Source organism: Blennius ocellaris (assembly GCF_963422515.1).
Source record: "Blennius ocellaris genome assembly, chromosome: 17".
In the NCBI taxonomy this organism is placed as follows: domain Eukaryota; kingdom Metazoa; phylum Chordata; class Actinopteri; order Blenniiformes; family Blenniidae; genus Blennius; species Blennius ocellaris.
Window position 1 is genome coordinate 1,097,522 of NC_137666.1, and position 20,847 is coordinate 1,118,368.

The 20,847-nt window shown below is 44.1% G+C and overlaps 3 protein-coding genes across 3 annotated transcripts in view; all 3 read right to left on the minus strand.

Moving 5' to 3' along the window:
* Positions 1-8,309, minus strand: part of lgmn (legumain) — an 11,012-nt gene extending 2,703 nt beyond the window's left edge. Inside the window, exons 1-10 of the mRNA XM_080512966.1 lie at positions 8,198-8,309; positions 7,835-8,019; positions 6,282-6,379; positions 3,765-3,846; positions 2,490-2,572; positions 2,319-2,394; positions 1,366-1,428; positions 1,183-1,249; positions 377-495; positions 17-106 (exon numbers count right to left, since the gene is read on the minus strand). Of these exons, the coding sequence (XP_080369092.1) occupies positions 17-106; positions 377-495; positions 1,183-1,249; positions 1,366-1,428; positions 2,319-2,394; positions 2,490-2,572; positions 3,765-3,846; positions 6,282-6,379; positions 7,835-7,972 (816 nt within the window). The 5' untranslated portion in view covers positions 7,973-8,019; positions 8,198-8,309. The remainder of the gene's footprint in view (positions 1-16; positions 107-376; positions 496-1,182; positions 1,250-1,365; positions 1,429-2,318; positions 2,395-2,489; positions 2,573-3,764; positions 3,847-6,281; positions 6,380-7,834; positions 8,020-8,197) is intronic.
* A 1,026-nt stretch (positions 8,310-9,335) lies between these two features.
* The window catches only part of LOC308142224 (pecanex-like protein 1), a 50,374-nt gene continuing 38,862 nt past the window's right edge, over positions 9,336-20,847 (minus strand). The window contains 6 exon segments of the mRNA XM_080512572.1: positions 9,336-10,728; positions 10,827-10,967; positions 11,979-12,436; positions 12,543-12,724; positions 14,083-14,159; positions 14,161-14,358. Coding sequence (XP_080368698.1) covers positions 10,588-10,728; positions 10,827-10,967; positions 11,979-12,436; positions 12,543-12,724; positions 14,083-14,159; positions 14,161-14,358 — 1,197 coding nt within the window. The 3' untranslated portion in view covers positions 9,336-10,587.
* Positions 15,263-20,784, minus strand: LOC308142200 (pecanex-like protein 1; the record flags this gene model as incomplete). The annotated part of the gene is given in 8 exon segments (XM_080512548.1): positions 15,263-15,725; positions 16,042-16,142; positions 17,391-17,621; positions 17,705-17,958; positions 18,930-19,049; positions 19,052-19,144; positions 20,516-20,574; positions 20,663-20,784. Coding segments are annotated over 8 exon segments (1,443 nt in total).

Genomic DNA, 20,847 nt, shown 5'->3' on the forward strand with positions numbered 1-20,847 from the left:
CTCTCTCTCTCCTCACCTTGTTCCCAAACTGCTGGACGTGACTGGTGTTGGTGTGACTCTTCACAATCTTGAACTGCTTCGTCAAGGTTTCCTTCCCGAGGTCCTCCTGGAAGAGATAGAAATATATAAATATATATATATATATATAATATAGTAATAATATAAAAAAAACATGAAGTAGAATTAAAAATGTAAAAACTGCAACAAACAAATGTCCTAATACATAAATATGTCGTATGTCTGCAGGTTCTATGAAGTTTCCTCATCAGAAATAGGTTCTGATCCACATTCCAGGATCACCCAGACTCTCTCTCTTACACCAGGTCCTATATGAGACCCGGGGGGGGGGGGGGGGAATTGAACCGACGACTCTCACCACGTCGGAGTCCTCCATCCAGTTGACGCTGTACCAGTCGCCCAGGTACGTGTCCCTGGCCTCGTCGTAGTAGCAGGCGTACGACGACTCGTGAGCGTTGGCCGCCGTCGTGGCGAAAACTGCAACCACAACAAGACACGAGCCAACAAGCGACCACGAGTTTCTAGTGAGTAAAAGATCCACATTTACTTTTCCAGCTCATTAAAATGACTCTTTTGCAAAAAAAAATGTTAATAAAATGAGAAATTGAAGAGGAAATTCCTCCCATAGAAGAATGTTGAGTTCTGAAAGGCAGATTAAAAGTGAGAATATCAATTAAAATTGTGGAAGTGCTCAGTAGTAACTCGCGGTTTTAAGTTGAAATTATTCCCAGAGAAGGAAAACGCAAATAAGACAATTTCTGACATGTTAAAAACATGCAAATTCAATTCTTCTCGTTTCTATCGTGTTGATAAAACAGCGATTTCTTGCCTTGATCAGATTTAGCATCGAATGGATGAAGTCAATTCAGTCGTTTCACGGCACTTTTACAGAGAAAAACACAACAACGAGTGTTGTCCAGCTCATTAAAATGACTCTTTTGCCAAAAAATAAATAAATAAATTGAGAAATTGAAGCGAAAATTCCTCCAATAGAAGAATGTTGACTTCTGAAATGCAGATTAAAAGTGAGAATATCAGTAGTAACTCGTGGTTTTAAGTTGAAATTATTCCCAGAGCAGGAAAACGCAAATACAACAACAACAACAACAACAACAACAAGCAGTCAGATGTATTGTTATTATGTTATTGATGGAGTCGACTCACCGTCAATGTCGACAGGAAGTTGCTTCATCATGGAGCCGGACTCACAGGCCTCGATGTAGAACACCATCTGGGGGGGGGGGGGGGGGGGGGGGGGGAGGGGCACAGAGAGGGGGGCGGAGTCAACTCATCTCCCAGAATCTTCCTCACACGTAGAAACACGAAGACGCGCGACGCCGTTGTTACCTTCTTGTACTTCTTGTTGTCGTGCATGAACTTGATGGTGTCCTGGAGGTCTTTGACGCTGAGCTGCAGACGGAGACGTGTTAAAAAAACTTCACGCCAGCTTTTATTTTGAAGGAAATGTTGGTAAGAGGTGGCGAAAGTGAAACAGCTACATTTTTTTTTTTACTTCATTCATAGACGCTGCCTTGTTTTCGTCTCGTCGTTGGGCGACGAGTTTAATGAACAAATTAAAACGCTCAAATTAATCGTAACTACTTCCTGTAACGGAGACAGGAAGTGGAGCGATGATTCGCAAAGTGTTCAGGATAAACGTTACCGTCAGCCGCCTTAATACTTTCACTGAAACTGAAATTTTTTTCAACTGGAAAAAAATTAATAAAAAACTTTCACCGCATTTCGGTCCTTTCCTTTAATTTCCACGTCGATGAAAATGGTACTTTTATTTTGACAGTCACAGTAATAATGATCCAATTTCCTCGTCTGTCCACTAGAACGTCTATGTTCTCGCGTTGTTAATGTGTGTGTGTGTGTGTGTGTGTGTGTGCTTTCATTAAAAACAACAGCACCCACTAGTGGCCAAACATGAAAACTACACCTTTTTTTTTGTTTCTGCGTCGTTTTTCAAAACAATTTGAAACGATCCCGACGATATTTTATCAAATTTGAGGGTGACAATGAGAAATGTGACTGTTAGTTAAATCTAAGGACATATAATTAATTTAAAAAAAAATTTCCTCGACGTGTTCAGTCACAACTTGACGCTCGTTTCTCCCTCGTGAAAGTTACAACTGATGCAGATTGAAGAATGTGAGAAGAAGAAACTGTTAAAGGTTTTAGGGAGTTAAAAAACACTCAAGGCTGCATCAGCCTTTGTAATTCGCCACTTTTGAACATTAAGTGTCTTTGAAGTATTGTCTTTGAAGTATCGACTTTGTAGCGTCTTTGTTTCTCACGTCGTCGTTGGGAAAAGCCAGAATCCCCGGCGCGCCGTGATCCGTGAAGTAGACGAACACGTGGTCGTCGGGGCCGCTGCCGAAGACGACGAGGACAAGGTGAAGATGAGATTGAAATAAATAAATAAATAAATAAATAAATAAAATCCCGGGTTTCGGTGCGACTCTCACCTCTTCAGCACTTTGCCGGATCCGCCTTTCACCGCCGCGGCGTCTCCCTTAAGCACCGCCAGGAAGTTTTCTGGAGTCACGGCCTGCAGGGGAGGGAGAGGAAGAAACGGTGATGAAAGGTGGAGGTTAAGGTAAAAACAAGAAGGACGCAGCCGCCATGAAACTGATGACAAGCATCATTTAACTTTTAATCTACGACTGTGAAAAGAAAAAGGACAGGAAAACTTTGCTCCCGTCTGTATTTTGTTTTATAAATGTTTCGTATGTTCATGCATGATGCAAATAAAAATTTTTTTTTTTTTTTTTAAATAAAATAAAAGTTGAAATAAATGAAATAAAAATACACTTTGTTCTCGACTGTTGTTGAGGAATTAATATGACAAACTTCATCATCAGTATTAAATTATATGTGAAGATGTTTTGTTTTTTGATTGTGGATCACAACAATTTAATAAATGAATTATTGATTTTAACCTTTCATTTTTATTATCCTGATTTTTTGTAAAACAATTATATGTTACGGCAATTTGGCCTGGAAAAATGTAAAAACAAATTTTTTTTTGTTTTTTTTAAATCTTTTTTTAAGAAAATGGTTTCTTTTCAATTTTTTGTCAAATGTTTTTATTGATTTTTCTTGTTTCTATTAAATTTTTCAAAAATTATTTTTAAAAGAAAATTTTGAGTGTGTATTAAAATTTGTTTGTCAAATTTTTATTGTTTTTTCCCTGTTTCTATTCCATTTTTTTTTTTTTTACAAAATCTATGATTTTTTTAAATCTATGATTTTTTTTAAAGAAAATTTTGAGTTTGTATGAAATTTTGTTTGGCAAATTTTTATTGTTTTTTTTCCTGTTTCTATTCAATTTTGTTTTTTAATCTATGATTTTTTTAAAGAAAATTGAGCTTGCATTAAATTTTGTTTGTCAAATTTTTATAGTTTTTTTTCTGTTTCTATTCCCCAATTTTTTTTTTTTTTTACAAAATCTATGTTTTTTTTTTTTTTAAATCGATGATTTTTTTAAAGAAAATTTTCATCTTTGTGTTTATTCTCATATTCCTGGATTATTAAATAATTTATTTACCTTTATTATCACCTTCTCATAAAACAAGTGTCAAAAAAGTGAAGAAAACTGATGTCTTAATAATAAAGTTTTCACTTTAAAGCTCCCATTTTGGTGATTTTCTGTTTTTTTTTTTCAAACTGAGAGTCGAGCCTGAGTGACTGGGTGGACGGGGGACGGGGACGGGGACGGGGACGAGGACGGGGACACTCACGTCCCCGGTGTAGTCCTTCACCACGCCCTTGTAGACGTCGGTGCCGTTGGGCCTGTTGATGACGACGCCGGGAGTCGGGTTGCTGCGGGGGAGGGGATCACAGCGGGCGCATGAGGAAGTGCAACCGGCCGACGAAACACACAAAATTAATAAATAACGTTGGGGAGTCGATCATTCACAGCCTGGTTGACGCAGATAAGAAGCAGCTGGGGATTTGAACCGACAACCCCGTGATAAACAAGGTTCACTTCACTTTAAAAAAAAAAAAAAAAAGGCGAGATGGACAGATTGTGGGGAAACGCAAGAAAGGAAAAGTTTGAAATATCAGTTTTTAAAAAGACTTTTTTCTTTTTTAAAGTGTTTAACAGTCGACAGTCCAGAGATTTTTACTCCGCGAGTCAGAAAAACACATTTCACCTTTAAAACAACGACGGTGGAAGTTAAAACTTTTCTCCAAAAACTAATTTAAACAATGTTCAAAGCGCTCGTTCACATTTTAAAGCACCACTTTAAAGTTCATCACACTGAAATGTGGATATTTTACAAGAATATAACTAAATGCACCTCTAAAGCAAACAACTGTTTTAAACAGAGTACTTTTATTTTGGCGGCGGGAATGATGAGTCATCACAGTTTTGTTTTTTTTTATAGCGTCTTGTTTTCGTCTCGCTTCATTTCCACACTGAACAACACGTCTTCATCGTTTGTTTTTAAGCGACTTCATTAAAGGGCCACAGTTAAAATCCCTCGTTGTAAAACTTCCTCATTAAAGACGATTCAGTAAAACTTTTTTAAAATCTATTTCCACCGTTTTAACTTCTACTGTAAAAAGTTGGCAGGTAAATATTTAAAGTGACACGTGAATCTGCTTTAACTGCTTTAACTTAAATTGCTTCCTTGTGACTCGTCTCGTCTCGTCGCGACGACTCAGCGCTTTTTTTTGTTTTTCTCTTCTTCTGTGGTTCAACCGTCGTCGGACTTTTTAACCGCCGAGAGTCTCGAGTGTTGAAGACGTTCGGTCACATGACGCTCACTTCTCTTATCAGATTAACTCCAACACTTTAAATCACATTATTAAAAAAAACCCCGAAACACACATTTGGTAACTTCCTCATTTCTTCCTATCAAAACCACGAGTCGGCAAGAATCACAGACGGCGTGAAAGAAAAATACTCATGTGACACAACAGAACAGGCCCGTCCTGCTTTAAACCTGTAATAACAGACACTGACGTGTCGTTTTTACTGGAAGTTAATCTGGGTAAATATGAAAATTGTGGCATATTTACTCATCTTACCTGTTGTATGCTGGGCAACACTAATTTATTTACATAAATTACAAATAACACGCGACACTGTGGAGATGAATATTTGCTACCGTGTGTAGAAATGCAGGGAAAACGTCTATCAAAATGATAACGAATCAATAAATAAACGCAGTTTTGGTGAAACAAGCCTTCGTTGTGTTACTGAATCTCTGTTAAATTATTAATTTATCTCATTTAAATCAACAAGTCATAGACTAGATTTTGTCAGACCAACCGGTTCCAGTTCATTTTGATTTATTCAGCCGTTCTGGAGCTCCGGCGACTTTTCAGGAAATAACTGATTTATAACTACAAACAAAACGATCCTGGAAATCGGTGGTAGAAATCACACAACACATCATTTCTCAAGACGAGACGCCGCAGATTTGATGACCGAAGCATCTGGAAGAGAGAAGTAAGTAAAGTTCCTTGTTTTATCGTCATAATAAAGTGAAAACAACCAAGTTTTTAACCGTTTACTGGACAGAATGGACTTTATGAAGATTTTTCACTTGTTTGTCTTTGATAAATGAACAAAACAAGAAGAAAAGTGCAAATTCATCTGAATTAGGCAGTAAAAATTTCAAAAAAGTTTTTTTTAAATAAATGTATATGCAATGTATGATAATAATGTGTAATACAGTTTGACAACGATCCATTAAACCTAAACTGTGGCTGAACATGATCAACATGTCAGATTAGAATATTTAATAATCATAATTAACAATAATTTCCACCTCGAGATCGAGTCACTTGTGAAATATTTGATTTAAAGACTTGAATAATGTGTTTTTTTTGTTTATTTATTAGCTTTTAGGGCGAGAATCTATTTATGTTTAGAAAAGCCAAGTTCATTATTACAGGTCGTCACATACGAGATAGATTACTGCATTAAAAACTTTATTTTCTACGTCGTAATAAAGACTGTGAATAATAAGCAAAGTTGGACGATGGAAGTCGTTCATGTTATTCATATTTTAGCCACAGAAACGAACTAAGACGTCAAGAAAGAGGCAAAAAAACTCTATTCTAATCTTCTCGTCGCTCTCGGTTTGATAAAAAGGCGGCCGTCGTGTGTTTTTCACTTCCTCATTCCTTTTCTTTGCACAAAAGGATCGTTAAAAAAAAATAAAGGAAAGGGGAAACAAAAACCCTCGACTGTAAAGTGAAGTGTAATAACACGTGGTAATAACACATCAGTTTGCACTCACTCCTGGTTGTCGGCCAGGTCGTCATACATCATGACCACGATCTGCTCGTCGGGGATCCCGTTCTTGTGCAGGATCTGGTAGGCGTGGCAGGCGTCGGCCTGGGGGGGGGGGGGGGGGGAGGGGGTGGGTGAAGCATGAAACCATCAAAAATGTGGAAATAAGAAGAATCGTGCAGGAAAGAAGGAGCAGGTGCAATAAATATAGAAGTGCAAACACCTGAGTCATTCATGCGCATGCGAGGTTTCACTTTCCCCTGTGTGTGTGTGTGTGTGTGTGTGTGTGTGTGTGTGTGTGTGTGTGTGTGTGTGTGTGTCCTCAGAGGGGTCAGAGGACAGAAGGGAAGTCGCGGCTTCCCAACAATTAACCCCGTCTGTCACCTGTCACTTTACATTTTATTTGGAGTTTTTATTCTTTTTTTTTTTTTGTTGCTATTTTCTATTTAGTAAAGGTTAGTGAAGAGTCTATATAATATTGTACATAATTATTATTATTATTTTTTAAAATCCTTATCCTCCTGTCCTGTTAAAAACTGCTGGAACTTGAATTTTTTTTAATTTATTTTCCTTTATTTATTTGTTCATGTCATGTCATTTCACTATATATATATAGATAGATAGATAGATGGTTGTTGAGATTGTTTTGTTGCAGCAATCTGGTACATACGAATATTATAAAATACAATAGAATAGAAATAAAAGTAAAAAATAAAAAAATAAAAATACCTGGGTATAAGACATAAAGTAAAACACAGAACGGAACATGGGCACTTAGAAATAAGACGAGATAAAAGCAAGATAAATAAATAGTAAGGTGCAGTGGCAGAGCCATTAGAAGTAGGCATTATATAATAATAATAACAACAATACACATAATAACAATGTGTAATAGTGTATAATACTCGTGTGTAGTACTACTAATAATGGTAGCAATAATATAACAATAACAATATATATATATATATATATCAGCAATAATAATAATAATAATAATGCCAATAGTAATAGTATACTTATAATAATAATAATACCAATGGTATTAGTGTACTTGCACATGTATAAACATATGTATATGTACATGCAATATGCCATATGAAATATATGATATAATATAAGTAGTCATCCATACATGAACAAAAAGGAACAGAGAGAAGATTCATCTTGTGTTTTCTGTTCCTATTAGCAACTTTACAACAAAATCAAATCAATGTGATTCCCCATCAACTCCTCACCAGGTAATAGAACTTAATAAAAAAACAGCCTCCTTGTGTCTTACAGTTCTACAGTTACAGTCAACTATTTTTAAAAATGTTCATAGTCTCTCAGAATTTTCTAAACACTTGAACATTTAAATTCCACACTTAAAGAGTTCCACAGTTTTACTCCATAGACAGATGGACAATTCTGATTTCCCCTGAGGGAGTCATCCCAAGGGTTTAATAAAGTCACTCTTAATTTGGATCTGAATCTGAATCTGAATCTGGATCTGGATCTGAATCTAGATCTGGACGTGGATGTGGATCTGAATCTAGATGTGGATGTGGATGTGGATCTCACCTGGTGCCTGTAGTTGTACCAGCCGTTGGATCCGGCCACGATCACCGCCCAGTTCTTGCCCGAGCCTGTCGGGGAGGGGAAGCCGAGCACCGGCCCGGCACTGAGGCCGAGCAGGGCGAGGAGGACGCTCCGGAACATCCCGCAGAAAGTTTTTAAATGTGTATTAAAACGCCTTCCCGTTCAAACTGCGAGGAAACAGAACAAATGAAGATGTAAACAAAGTAGAAGCAGGTCACGTGACGCGCACCCCGGGAGGCTAACCGCAGCGAGCTAACGGAGCAACCGCGCTATTAGCCGCTGGAACAACCTCCGGGGTTGAAGGAAAACTCCTGAGCGGATAGCGGCAGATAAAGTGTCTATTACCTTTTGTTTCCAGCGGGTTTTTTTGTGGCGAGACGAGACGAGAGAGACGCGGTTTCACGGACATCCACGTTTATATATGACGCCTTGGGAAAAACAAGGAACGCTGGTCCCCGGCAGCCAATCAGAGCGCAGCAGTGCGCGTGCAGGTGGGCGGGGCTTGACTATATACCACAGTCATGTGACGAGGTGACCCGTCTGCTTTCGCTGGAAGTGAAAAGTGGATTTCGTCAGCGTTTTTCTTCTGAAATCACATGACGGGATTCTCAACTGGGACACTTTGTGAAAACCGTGATCTACTTGTTCTACTTCTATTTGGCAGAACTTCGTGTCAGACGTTAAAACACTTTAATAGACGTATAGTAGTAGTAGATAATGGAGTCATGCTCGACTCTATTAGTCTTATTTTAATTCCCTGGTTTCAAAAACACTTTTTTTTTTAAACTTATTATTGCTGATTATTGCTAAAATGTGCAGCCTGAAACCTTTAAAATTGTTTTTTTTTCTCCTTTTAAAGACCTTGCATGATTTTCTATGTCTAATCTTCAAAGGGAACAGATAAAAGGGCTCTCAAACTCTGACCATATAAATGTAAAATATTTTCTTTTCTTTTAAACTTTCACGAGCATAATGTACACAATATATATGATAGTTTGATAGGGGTCATGAGAAGTGTTCATTTTATTAATTTAACTTGTAAAACTCCTACACAAGCTATATTTATCACCACTTTAACTGTTGACCTATTTTGACGTTGCTTCATTACGACGTCGTAACATTTAAAGTTAGTCGTTTTATTATTATAGACTCCGGGTGGACAGATGTCGTAACAGGAGATCGTATTACCGCTTCTGACCACTAGGTGGTGACGAGGAGTGAAGAGGAACTCGTGAACATTTCAAAGGCAGGTGCAGAAGAAAGTAAATTAAACACTGCAAATGTAAGTAAAGCCCTCATTATCACTTCAACCTCGTTTTGTGTCTCCTTTTACGTTTTCTGCTCCGCTGTGCAGCAGATCTTCTGCATTATGCTGCCCCCTGTCAGTTGGGTGTGTAACTGCACCGCTAAACGTTGGTAGCGATTCATAAAATCAACCAAAAAATAAAAACATACGACAATTTAAACAGCAATAAATCAAACTTTTATTTCTCCATATAGAAAAAAATTAAGTTAAATAGTGAAAGTCCCATCATCAAAAAAGCGGAATCTCATTTTCAACCAATGGTCCTTAATACATTAACCTTTGTCTCAAAATGAAAAAAAAAAAAAAAGATTTAACAAAGTGTAAATACTATATTCACAGTAATAAATATTGAAAACAAAAACCTTTATACATCGCCATTATATATATATATATATATATTTGTGTAAATATATATATATTTATAGATATATATATATAGATATAATCATATACAGTAAAAAGTTATTTTCAAGTTTATCAAACACAAAATAAAATAAAAAAAATGGCAGAAAACAGAATAATGATTGCATTTCTTTTTTTCATTCCCAAGGCATCGGTAACCATGGCCATTCAGAGTCTGTAATAAATAAACCGTGATATCATCTAAAGATTGTAGTGCATCACTGTAAATTAATAATAATAAAAAAAAAAAAAAACATAGTGCAAGTTGTTTTCTTTCTTTTTTCTTTTTGCGCAAATTAATCCTGCAAAATTTCAAACCAATCTAAAGGAATGACAACTATGGAGCAGAGTTTGTGGAGAACGGCGGCGGCGGCGGCGACGACAACTCCGCCGTCATGGCAGCGAGAAAAAGACCAAAAAAAAAAAAAAAAATGAAAAAAAATCTTCAATCTCCAATGTGTTTTGAAACCATGGCAGATGTTTGACGGACTTATTTGGCAAATGATCTTTCAAGGACGAACGACGACGGATGTAAAAAGAAACGCCCCCGGCGTGCTGCGTACACTCAGCGCGGTCGGGAAATCTCCAACGGGATCGTTGATGAGATGCATAGAAAAATTAATCGCTTTAAACTGAAGGGCCGTCGTTTCACTGTCATGCAGCATTTCTGAGACGCGAAGCAAGGCAGATACTGTGTGTGTGTGTGTGTGTGTGTGTGTGTGTGGCAGCAGCGGCAGCAGCAGCAGCAGCAGCAAAGCATGTTGGGTAAAAATCGTCCGCTCCGCCTGTGCTTGCACTCTTTTTATTTTATTGAATTTTTTTTTTTTTTTTTTTTTTCCCTGGCTTCCTCTCTCCCCCTCAGCGAGCAGGAGCGGGGGAGGGGGGAGAAGCTCCCACTTCCTGTTTGTCCCCGAGCGTCCCGCCGAGAGCCGCTGGCTTCGTGTCCGCACACAGTGTGTGCGGGCGTGTCTTTGCGCGTGTGCGTGCGTGTGTGTGTGCGTGTGTGTGTGTGTGTGTGTGCTTTCGGTCAGACCTCGGCGCCCAGTTCAATGACCCCAGTCTCAATGATGGGCACTAGCTTATCGTCCACCTGTACCAGCAGGATGGTCTTGTCGATATGGGAGCGACTGGCCGCGTCTCGGCTACAAGGCACCCACCGGTGAATCACCTGCACACACACACACACACACACACACACACACACACACATTTATAGGAGTGGACGAAGCGTCCTTCATGCACTCGACAGTGTTGTGAAGCACTCACGTGTCCCTCCATGCCCTCCAGGGGGCTCCACTCCCTCCAGCAGGTCCGTCCCGCCCGCAGCCTCGCCGTCTCGTCGGGCCACTGCAGCTCCTTCCTCTTCGACAGGTTGATGCCCTCCAGCACCTGACCGGCGTCCACGATCTGCAGGTTGAGAAAAGACACGCTTAAAGTCCCGGTGAAATGAAGATTCCACCTCCAAAACACTCTGGTGTCGCTTCTAGGGACATTTTTTATGCTAACTGGCTGAAGGGTAAAATGTTAAAACACAAAATAGCCGATAAACGTCGGTATTTCCTCTGCTGGGCGGAGCTTCTGACAATAACAGAGTGACATCACGAGTTGTGCACACGCCCAAGTTGTGTTTACATTATGGAGGATCAGAGTTTTGACCACGAAGAGGCTGAATTTAACCATATTTCATCATCGTGGTCATTTCAAACCCAGTGATTGATGAAGAAGACACAGAAGGTGGTTCTGCCATCGGTGACCCCGTCTGGAACATGTTTGAGGAAGCAGAAGACGCTTCGTCCTCCATTCGTCCTCGTCTCCTCGCCTCAGCAGCCGCCACTTTTCACTTTGAGGCTTTGAGGCTCCTGACTTTTGGCAGAACGACCGGCTTCCTGGATCGAAGCGCTTTTCTGACTGTGGAATCACCGAAGATGAGTCCAGGTATTACTTGATCGTCTACTAGCCGCCCGAGCTAGCAGCTCCCGCTAGCCGCTAGCTGCGTGAGCTAGCGGCTAGCTGCTCCCGTCGCCTGTGCTCCTTTCCTCCTCTCTCGGTCTCTTCCAGGCTCAATCTTTCATCAAGGCTCATAAAACGCCGACTATAACTTTAAAACACTGTAAAAACTTGGATATTTAAGAGGGAAACAAGCCGATATAAACACAACAGATCGAGATCTGCACAACTCGTGACATCACATATAGGCTCCGCCCACGAAGAAGAAGGATTCCCCCGACTTCAAAATTCAAATAACTTTGTTATGCGACGACAGTGGTGGGGCAGAGTCGGAGGAACCTTAGAAGTAGAACCCCAACTATCGTTTTTTTGCAAAGTAGTGTGTTACATTTCACTGGGACTTTAAATGAAAAAAGAGGTCCGACCCGAGCAGGGGATTGTGGGTAATCTGACAGGAGAACCCGCACCGACCTGCACCCTGTAGGAGATGTCGTCCCGCCGCACGGTGGAGACGGCGGGGTTGTGCTGCTGCGGGTAGTGGTGGTGGTGGAGGTGGTGGTGGTGGTGGTGGTGCTGCTGCTGCTGGCCCAGCGGCTCCGTCGCCACGCCGCACAGGCCGTCGCTGCCCAGCAGGCCCACCAGCGTGTGGCGCTTGCAGGGCGGGATGCTGTGGCTGGAGAGCGAGGCGGAGGGGCCGGCGGGGTCGGAGGCGGAGCCCAGCCGCAGCTGCAGCGAGGTGGGGAGCGTGCGCAGCGACAGCTGGCTGGTGGAGGAGCGGCGGCACGGCTCCAGCCCCGTGGTGGAGGTGCGCAGCGACGAGTGGCGGCTGCTGCTGTAGCGGTACGACGAGGACTGGCTGGCCACCGAGGCGCGGGCCGGCGAGTGGCGCACCAGGCTGGACTGGACGGAGTGGGAGCTCTGACTGGTGCCTGGACGAGGGGGGGGGGGAGGGGCGGGAGGGGGCGGGACACACACAACAGGAAGTTCACAATCAAGCGGGTCACGCCGGCGGGCCGCCCCCGAGCGGGTCCTCACCCAGAGAGTGGGGCTGGTAGGAGTGAGGCGGCGCCGGTCCGGAGGTGCCGCCGTGCGACACCGAGCTCTGCTGGGAGTCGCCGCCCACGCCGTTCCCGCTGCCGCACGACAGGCCGCCGCCGGCGTCCGAGTCCTCGATGTTGCCGCCGCTGTTGCAGCCGGCGCCGCAGCCTTTCCGTAGCCTGGAGGAGGAGGAGGAGGAGGAGGAGGAGGAAACGACCCGTTACTTTGGGCTCCGCCTCCCGCCGGACGGAGGCGTACGGGGTTTTATATTTAGGGCAAAATTGTGAGCGAGCGACGGGAACATTTGAGCGCAAAAAAGTTTATTGTGCAGCTCTCTCTCTCTCGCTCTCTCTCTCGCTCTCTCTCGCTCTCTCTCTCTCTCTCTTCGTCTCTCTCTCTCTCTCGCTCTCTCTCTCGCTCTCTCTCTCTCTCTCTCTCGCTCTCTCTCTCTCTCTCTCTCGCTCTCTCTCAAAATGTGGCAAAGCCCAAATGTGACAGACACAAGTTGTCCACCAATCACAGAAATTGGGGGCGTTGAACTCTGATTGGTTGCTCTGGATTCTGGACGTGCCTCATAACCAACGAAGAAGAAGAAGAAGAAGGAGAAGGAGAAGGAGGAGAAGGAGAAGGAGAAGGAGAAGGAGAAGGAGAAGGAGAAGGAGAAGGAGAAGGAGAAGGAGAAGGAGAAGAAGAAGAAGGAGGAGAAGGAGAAGGAGAAGGAGAAGAGAAGAAGGAGAAGAAGAAGGAGTAGGAGAAGAAGAAGAAGAAGGAGAAGGAGAAGAAGAAGAAGAAGGAGAAGGAGAAGGAGAAGAAGAAGGAGAAGGAGAAGGAGCAGAAGGAGAAGAAGAAGAAGAAGGAGAAGGAGAAGGAGAAGGAGAAGAAGGAGAAGAAGAAGGAGAAGGAGAAGAAGAAGAAAGAAGAAGGAAGGAGAAGGAGAAGGAGAAGGAGAGGAGAAGGAGGAGAAGGAAGAAGAGATGGAGAAGGAGAAGAAGAAGGAGAAGAGGAGAAGGAGAAGGAGGAGAAGAAGAGGGAAAAACAAACTGCGAGGGAAAACATGTTATAATCCAGGATCGTTATCTTTAGTTTGCCTTATTATTTTTTTTTTCTCCTTCTTCTCCTCCTCCTCCTTCTCCTCCTCCTTTTCCTCCTTCTCCTTGCCACTTCCAGAATCCCGAAGTCTGTCACATTTGGGCTTTGCACATTTTGAGCGAGCGCACAGCAGAACTTGAGCGGAGGTGGAGAGATTTGAGCGAGCGAGAGAGAGAGAGAGAGGCGAGGAGAGAGAGAGAGAGAGAGAGAGAGAGAGAGAGAGAGGTTGAGAGCGCAGAGGAAGAATCTGAGCGCAGAAATTATTTTTGACAATCTCAAGTTTTTCTTTGCGCAATTTAAATATTCCTCAAAATGCTACTAGCGCTCTTCCACAATTCATTTTTTTTTGCGCTCAAACTTTCCCGTCGCTCGCTCACAATTTTGCCACAAATAAAACCCCGTAGAGGCGGAGCCCCAAAGTAAACGCCAGGCCGCGGGGGAACCCCACCTGTGCCAGGTGCTGACCACGAAGTTCCGGATGTTGCCGACGCTGATGGCGCCGCCCAGGACGTGGCCGAGCTGCGGGGTGCGAGTCGCAGTAGGAGGTGGTCAGCGGCGACACGTAGATGGGGTAGCCGATGGGCTGGTCGCACGACGAGTTGATCATGTTGCGCAGCGCCTGCTTGGCGTTCTGGATGCTGCCGCGCTCCGGGTTCCGGTTGCGGAGGAACACCAGCTCCTGCTGCTGCCCTGCCCAAAGGCCGCGGACGCACTCTTTGTTCACCTGCGGAGGGGAGGAGTCAGATTAAAGCAGAGAGACGTCACATTCTACCACCACGTGTCTATAAAGGTTTGAACGACGCGCAGAAGGAAACACGTTTTGATTTAAGCAGATTTTATGAAGGTTTGTATCAGTAAATGTATCATTGTGCATATATGTATATGTCTGTAGGTGTATGTATATATGTACATAACTTCTTTCCTCTTTTTTGTATATTCTTATGTTCTTATTTTCTTTTGGTTTGTTGTTTTTTTTTTACATTTTTGACCCGTCCCTGTATTGGTTAAACAGTTAAAACGATCAGGCTCCACCTATATTCTCCTCCTCTGGTAATTTTTTATTCTTTTCACAGTGGGAAAATTAAAAAAAATCATATATATATATATATATAAAAAAAAAAAAATTTTTAAGCAGATTTTAGATTTCTAAGACATTTTATCAACTCATATTATACACAACATATTTAATTTAAAAAAATGTTTTTTTTTGTTTTTTTTTCATGTTTGACAGCTTTTATTTATTTATTTATTTATTTCTATTTTTTTATAAAAATGGAATTAAATTTAAAAAATAAATAATAAAAAAACTAAACTAAACTAAACTAAACTAAACTAAACTAAACTAAACTAAACTAAACTAAACTAAACTAAACTAAACTATAAAATAAAATAAAATAAAATAAAATAAAATAAAATAAAATAAAATAAATAAAATAAAACAAAACAAAACAAAACAAAACAAAAGAAAGAAAAGAAAAGAAAAGAAAAGAAAAGAAAAGAAAGAAAAGAAAAGAAAAGAAAAGAAAAGAAAAGAAAAGAAAGAAAAGAAAAGAAAAGAAAAGAAAAGAAAAGAAAAGAAAACAAAACAAAAAAATATTTTTTTAATTTTAAAAATTAAAAAGAAGTGATTAATGTATAGAAAGACGTGAACGTGTCGAATGCGGGCGGTGGGCTCCGTGTCCCGTCACCTTGATGACCCGGAAGCTGAGGTATCTGCGATTGAGCATGATGATCTTGTACTCGTTGGTGCCCTCGTCCAGGACGTGGCGCAGCGCCAGCAGCGACGGGGCGTTGGACAGCACGGCGCTGCGCCACGCCGGGTCGCCCTCGTGGGCGATGACCAGGTTCTGCTGGTGGGAGGAGATGGCCTCGAACAGGACCGCCGGCTCCTCGTACTCGTCGGGGGAGGTGAAGTGGTCCTGACGGAGGAAAAACAGACAGACTCTAACCCCAGAAGGCGGCGGAAGCGGTGGGTTGGTGCGGGCGTAGCGGCGACGCCCCAGACTCTCACCTGGTGGAGTTTCAGAGACATCCGGATTCCGGGAACACGACTTTCCTGAGCAGCTCATGTCGGCGAAGATCCACTCGTCTCTTATGGAGGAGATCCGGAAATCTCCCTTGAACAAGGCGTGGAGCCGTAAAGGAACGACTCAGGTTGCTGTGGAAACGAGAAGAAACGAGTCATGAACTCATTCGCTCGTCAAAACAACAGAACTTTGTACAGAATCGGTACGTTGAGTTTTAAAGGCCTGAAGACAAAACTAAAGTTAAATAAACGTGTTTTTTCCCCAATAAATACTAATAAAATTGAATAAAAAGTGGTACAACCTAAGTTGTTGTGTTGGATAACGTGACGAACGCATGAAAAACTCTGATTTATAATTTTTTAAAAACTAGCGTAACTGACCTGGACATGTGATGAGCGGCGGTTCCCAGAGCTCGTCTTCCCAGGACACACAGGCCGAAGCAGAGCAGCACCAGAGCCGAGTCCTTCTCGCTCTCCAGAGGCTACGGAGCAGCAGAGACACAGAAAAGACTCGTGAAAAACTCCCGTCACATTTGGACTTTTAGCGTTTTTTTTCTTTTCTTTTTTAATCGTCTTGAAAATCTCGCTTTTTTCGAAAACGTCTAAAACGGGGGTGCTCAATACGCCGATCGCGACCTACCAGTCGATCGCAAAGGTAGTAATAGTAGATCGCATGACGTTAGAAAAAAAAAATAGACGCTGGTGTAATGGAACTGATTTACCTTTCCGAATTACGAGTACGATCGAACGTAGCGTCAGATGACATCGAAACAACGACGCTAAGTGTGGCGAAGCTAACAAGCTAGCCAGCGAGTTACCGCAAAATTTGAAGCCCTCGCTTTTTTTTCTTTTAAACTAGAGAAAGTTTTGGTCGTCAAACATGAGACCAAGTGAGAAGACGAAGACGTGTCACTTTCACGAGGAATGGGAGGTGGACTTTTTTTTTCACAATGTCATTTTCGAAGTGCGTTTGTCTCGTCTGCCAGTCGACCGTTGCAATACCAAAGATCAAAGTAACATCAAAGTAAACTCAGGTAATTACAAAGAATGTTCATAGTTAATTATGTTGTGTTGCACAATATTGGCTCGTACGGTTTTGCAAGGTACGTCATTATACATTGTACATATAAAGAATCCTCAATATATTTGAAAATAAATATATGTTTTGCATTTTTGTAGTGGGTAGATCAACTCAACTCAACTTTATTTCTAAAGCGCTTTAAGCAGCCGGTAGCTGAGACAAAGTGCTGTACATTGAAATAGAAATATAAGAGGCAACATAAAAACATAAAAACAATAAAAAAGTTAAAGCAATAAAACAATCAGATGGTAAAACAATAAACAAAACATAAAAAGTTAAAAACAATAATAAAAAAAAAAAACGAAGGCACTAAAACCAGAGCAGAGTCTCACGCTGAGGTAAAGGCCAAAGAATAAAAATGCGTTTTAAGACGAGTTTTAAAATGGACAGTGAGGGGGCTTGTCTAACGGGGGGGGGGGGGGGGGGCATTCCAGAGGTCAGGACCCAGCAATCGAAAAGGCTCTTTCAATTCGATCTCAACAGCTCACTTTGACTTGGTCATTTCATAAGTAGCTCGCGTGCTGAACAAGGTGTGGGCACCGCTGCTCTAAAAGATTCTAATTCTGACCTCCGAACTTATTAAAGTGGCGTCTCCTGACTGGAGTATTTTTTTGTCAGTCCCATTAAAAATCAAAGTGCGTCACGTCACCTTGGCCCTCCTGGAGTTGCAGTACTGGATCCAGCCCAGGTAGACCCCGCAGAAGCTGTCCCTGGAGATGCCGGCCAGCCGGTGGTCGTAGTCCTCGTCGATGTTGGGGTTGAAGGTGGGGTCCAGGTCCACGTAGTTCCTCTCGCCGCAGCCCCGCAGGCCGTCCCTCATGGTCTCGTTGGCCAGCCACTCCTCCAGCTTGGGCGAGGCCACCACGTAGTAGATGATGCCCTGCAGGTGAGGAGGACCGTCAGAGTCTAGGAAACACCCGGACGGAACCGTCATCTTAAAGCCTCGTCCCGACACCGACGGACCTTGACGTAGTAGGTGGTGAGGATGCGCCGCAGGTCGAACACCTGCAGCATGGAGGCGGCGCTGTTGTCGGTGATGCTGTAGCCCTCCAGCACGTACTTGGTGACCAGCACCTCCCAGGCCAGCCAGCGCTGGCCGAAGGCCGTGTTGAAGGACAGGATGTGGGGCAGGTGGCCCGGCTCGCAGCAGCAGCAGGCCTCGTCCTCCTCCACGCCCTCCGTGATGGCCTCCACCTCCCGCTGCTGGCAGTACGTCCCTGGGGAGGGAGGAGGACTGGTGACGGGGGCCCGCATGAAGACGGGTGGACTTTGCATCATCTGGGACTCTAACCCTAACCCTAACCCTAATCCTGAGCCTAACCCTAAACCGTAATCCTAACCCTAACCTTAACCCAAACCCTAACCCTAAACCGTAACCCTAATCCTAAGCCTAACCCTAAACCGTAACCCTAACCCAACCCTAAACCATAATCCTAACCCTAACCCAAACCTTAACCTGAACCCAAACCCAACCCCAACACTAAACCAAACCCAAACCCAAACCTTAACCCGAATCCAAACCAAACCCAAAACTGAACCCAAACCCTAAACCAAAACCCAAAGCCTAACCCAAACCAAAACCCAAAGCCTAACCCTAACCCAAACCCAACCACTAACCCAAACCTTAACCTTAACCCCAACCCAAACCCAAATCTTAACTCAAACCCAAACCTTAACCCCAACTCAAACCCTAAACCTAACCCAAATCCTAACCCTAACCCAAATCTTAACTCAAATCCAAATCTTAACCCAAACCCTAAACCTAACCCAAACCCAAACCCAAACCCAAACCTTAACCCAAACCCCAACCCAAACCTAAACCCAAACCTAACCCAAACCCTGTTCCACATGAAAGCCTCTGGATCTGGACTCTGGTAAACTGCTGAGTCGACAGAAGTTGTGAGAACCTTTGCCGTCTCCGGCCAGAGCTGCTGATCGTCACGCTGCCGGGAGGGAAAGTTCACCTCGTCTCATGATCTCAGCAGGTTTTTCTGTGTCTAATAAAACCTGAACACTGACGCGTGACTCAATCATGTTAACGTTGTGACATAGAAGATCCGAGGTCACGACGTGATCTCAGGTTTAGGAAAACCGGCGAGAACGGGAAGTATTGACATGAACTTTTAAAATCTTAATCTATCAGGGCCATCGGCCGCTGTGCTTTATGCCCCCCCCCCCCCCCCCCCACCTCTGAACTCCAGCCCCCGCAGCTGGAAGGTCACCAGGCCGTTGCCGATCTCGATGAGGTGCACCAGGGCGTTCAGGTAGTCGGAGGCCAGGATGAAGCAGTCGCCCGTACTGAAGTTCCCCAGCGGCCCAGCAGGAGGTCCCCGCACAGGCTGTGCTGCAGGGAGCGCGTCAGGTGCTCGTAGAAGATGGAGTTCAGGTTGTTGTCGTCGGAGCCTGACGGAGGAGGAGGGTGGGGGGGGGGGGGGGGGGGGGGGAGGGAGGAGGAGGAGGAGGGGGGGGAGGAGGAGGGAGGGGAGGAAGAGGAAGAGGAGGAGGAGGGAGAGGAGGAGGAAGAGGAAGAGGAAGAGGAGGAGGAGGAAGAGGAGGAGGAAGAGGAGGAGGAGGAGGAGGAGGAAGAGGAGGAGGAAGAGGGGGAGGAAGAAGAGGAAGAGGAGGAGGAGGAGGAAGAGGAGGTGGAAGAGGAAGAGGAGGAAGAGGAGGGGGGGGGAGGAGGAGGAGGGAGGAGGAGGAGGAGGGGGGGAGGAAGAGGAAGAGGAGGAGGAGGAAGAGGAGGAGGGAGAGGAGGAGGAGGAGGAGGAGGAAGAGGAGAGGGGAGGAGGAAGAGGAGGAGGAAGAGGCGGAGGAAGAAGAGGAAGAGGAGGTGGAAGAGGAAGAGGAGGAAGAGGAGGGAGAGGAGGATGAAGAGGAAGAGGAGGAGGAAGAGGAAGAGGAAGAAGAGGAGGATGAGAAGGAGGAAGAGGAAGAGGAGGAGGAAGAGAAAGAGGAGGAGGAGGAAGAGGAGGAAGAGGAAGAGGAGGAGGAAGAGGAGGAGGAGGAAGAGGAGGAGGAGGAAGAGGAGGAAGAGCAGGAGGAGGAAGAGGAAGAGGAGGAGGAAGAGCAGGAGGAGGAAGAGGAAGAGCAGGAGGAGGAAGAGGAAGAGGAGGAAGAGGAGGAGGAGGAAGAGGAGGAAGAGCAGGAGGAGGAAGAGGAAGAGGAGGAGGAAGAGCAGGAGGAGGAGGAGGAAGAGGAGGAGGAGGAAGAGGAAGAGGAGGAGGAGGAAGAGGAAGAGGAGGAGGAGGAAGAGGAAGAGGAGGAGGAGGAAGAGGAGGAGGAGGAAGAGGAAGAGGAGGAGGAGGAAGAGGAAGAGGAGGAGGAGGAAGAGGAGGAGGAAGAGGAAGAGGAGGAGGAAGAGGAGGAAGAGCAGGAGGAGGAAGAGGAAGAGGAGGAGGAGGAAGAGGAAGAGGAAGAGGAGGAGGAAGAGGAGGAGGAGGAAGAGGAAACACTGAATATCCCAGAACAGTGTTGTTTGACAAAACGCTCAGAAAGGAGAAAAGCTTCCTGGTCACGTTAGCGGTTCTGACGGATTAGTAGATTTCTCCGGGACTAGCAGCCAATCAGGAGCAAGAACGAAGAACGTCAATCTCAGAAAACGGAGCCGAGCTTTTAACTCATTTCATTTTCACTTTATCGCCAAAAAGGCTCAATAAATCCAGACGATGTCGCCATTGAAGGGTTGAAACTGTCGCTACTTCATTTTTTTTTTTTTTTTTAAACAATGTTTTCCAATAAACACATAAAAGTGGGCGTGTCCTGTCCTGGGCTCACCTGGGTTCCTGTCCAGCTGGGAGGCCAGCCGGGTGTTGGAGTGATCCACTCGCTTCGTGCTGCACAAACAAGAGAAACACCAAGATGATCAGGACGGAGAAGATTTTTGTTGTGTGTGTGTTTTTAATCTTTCCACTCCGTCCTCACTTGTAGTCCCTCTCCCAGAACTTGACGGGGCGGACGTAGGAGGTGATGAAGATGGCGCTGCCCAGGAAGGGGTTGAGGGGGGTGGAGAAGACGGCCGACACCACCGCCTGGACGAAGAGCATGGCGGAGTCTGGAGGCGCTCGGGGTCAAGGCGTCTCCGGGAAGCTTTCTAAAAAAAAATTATT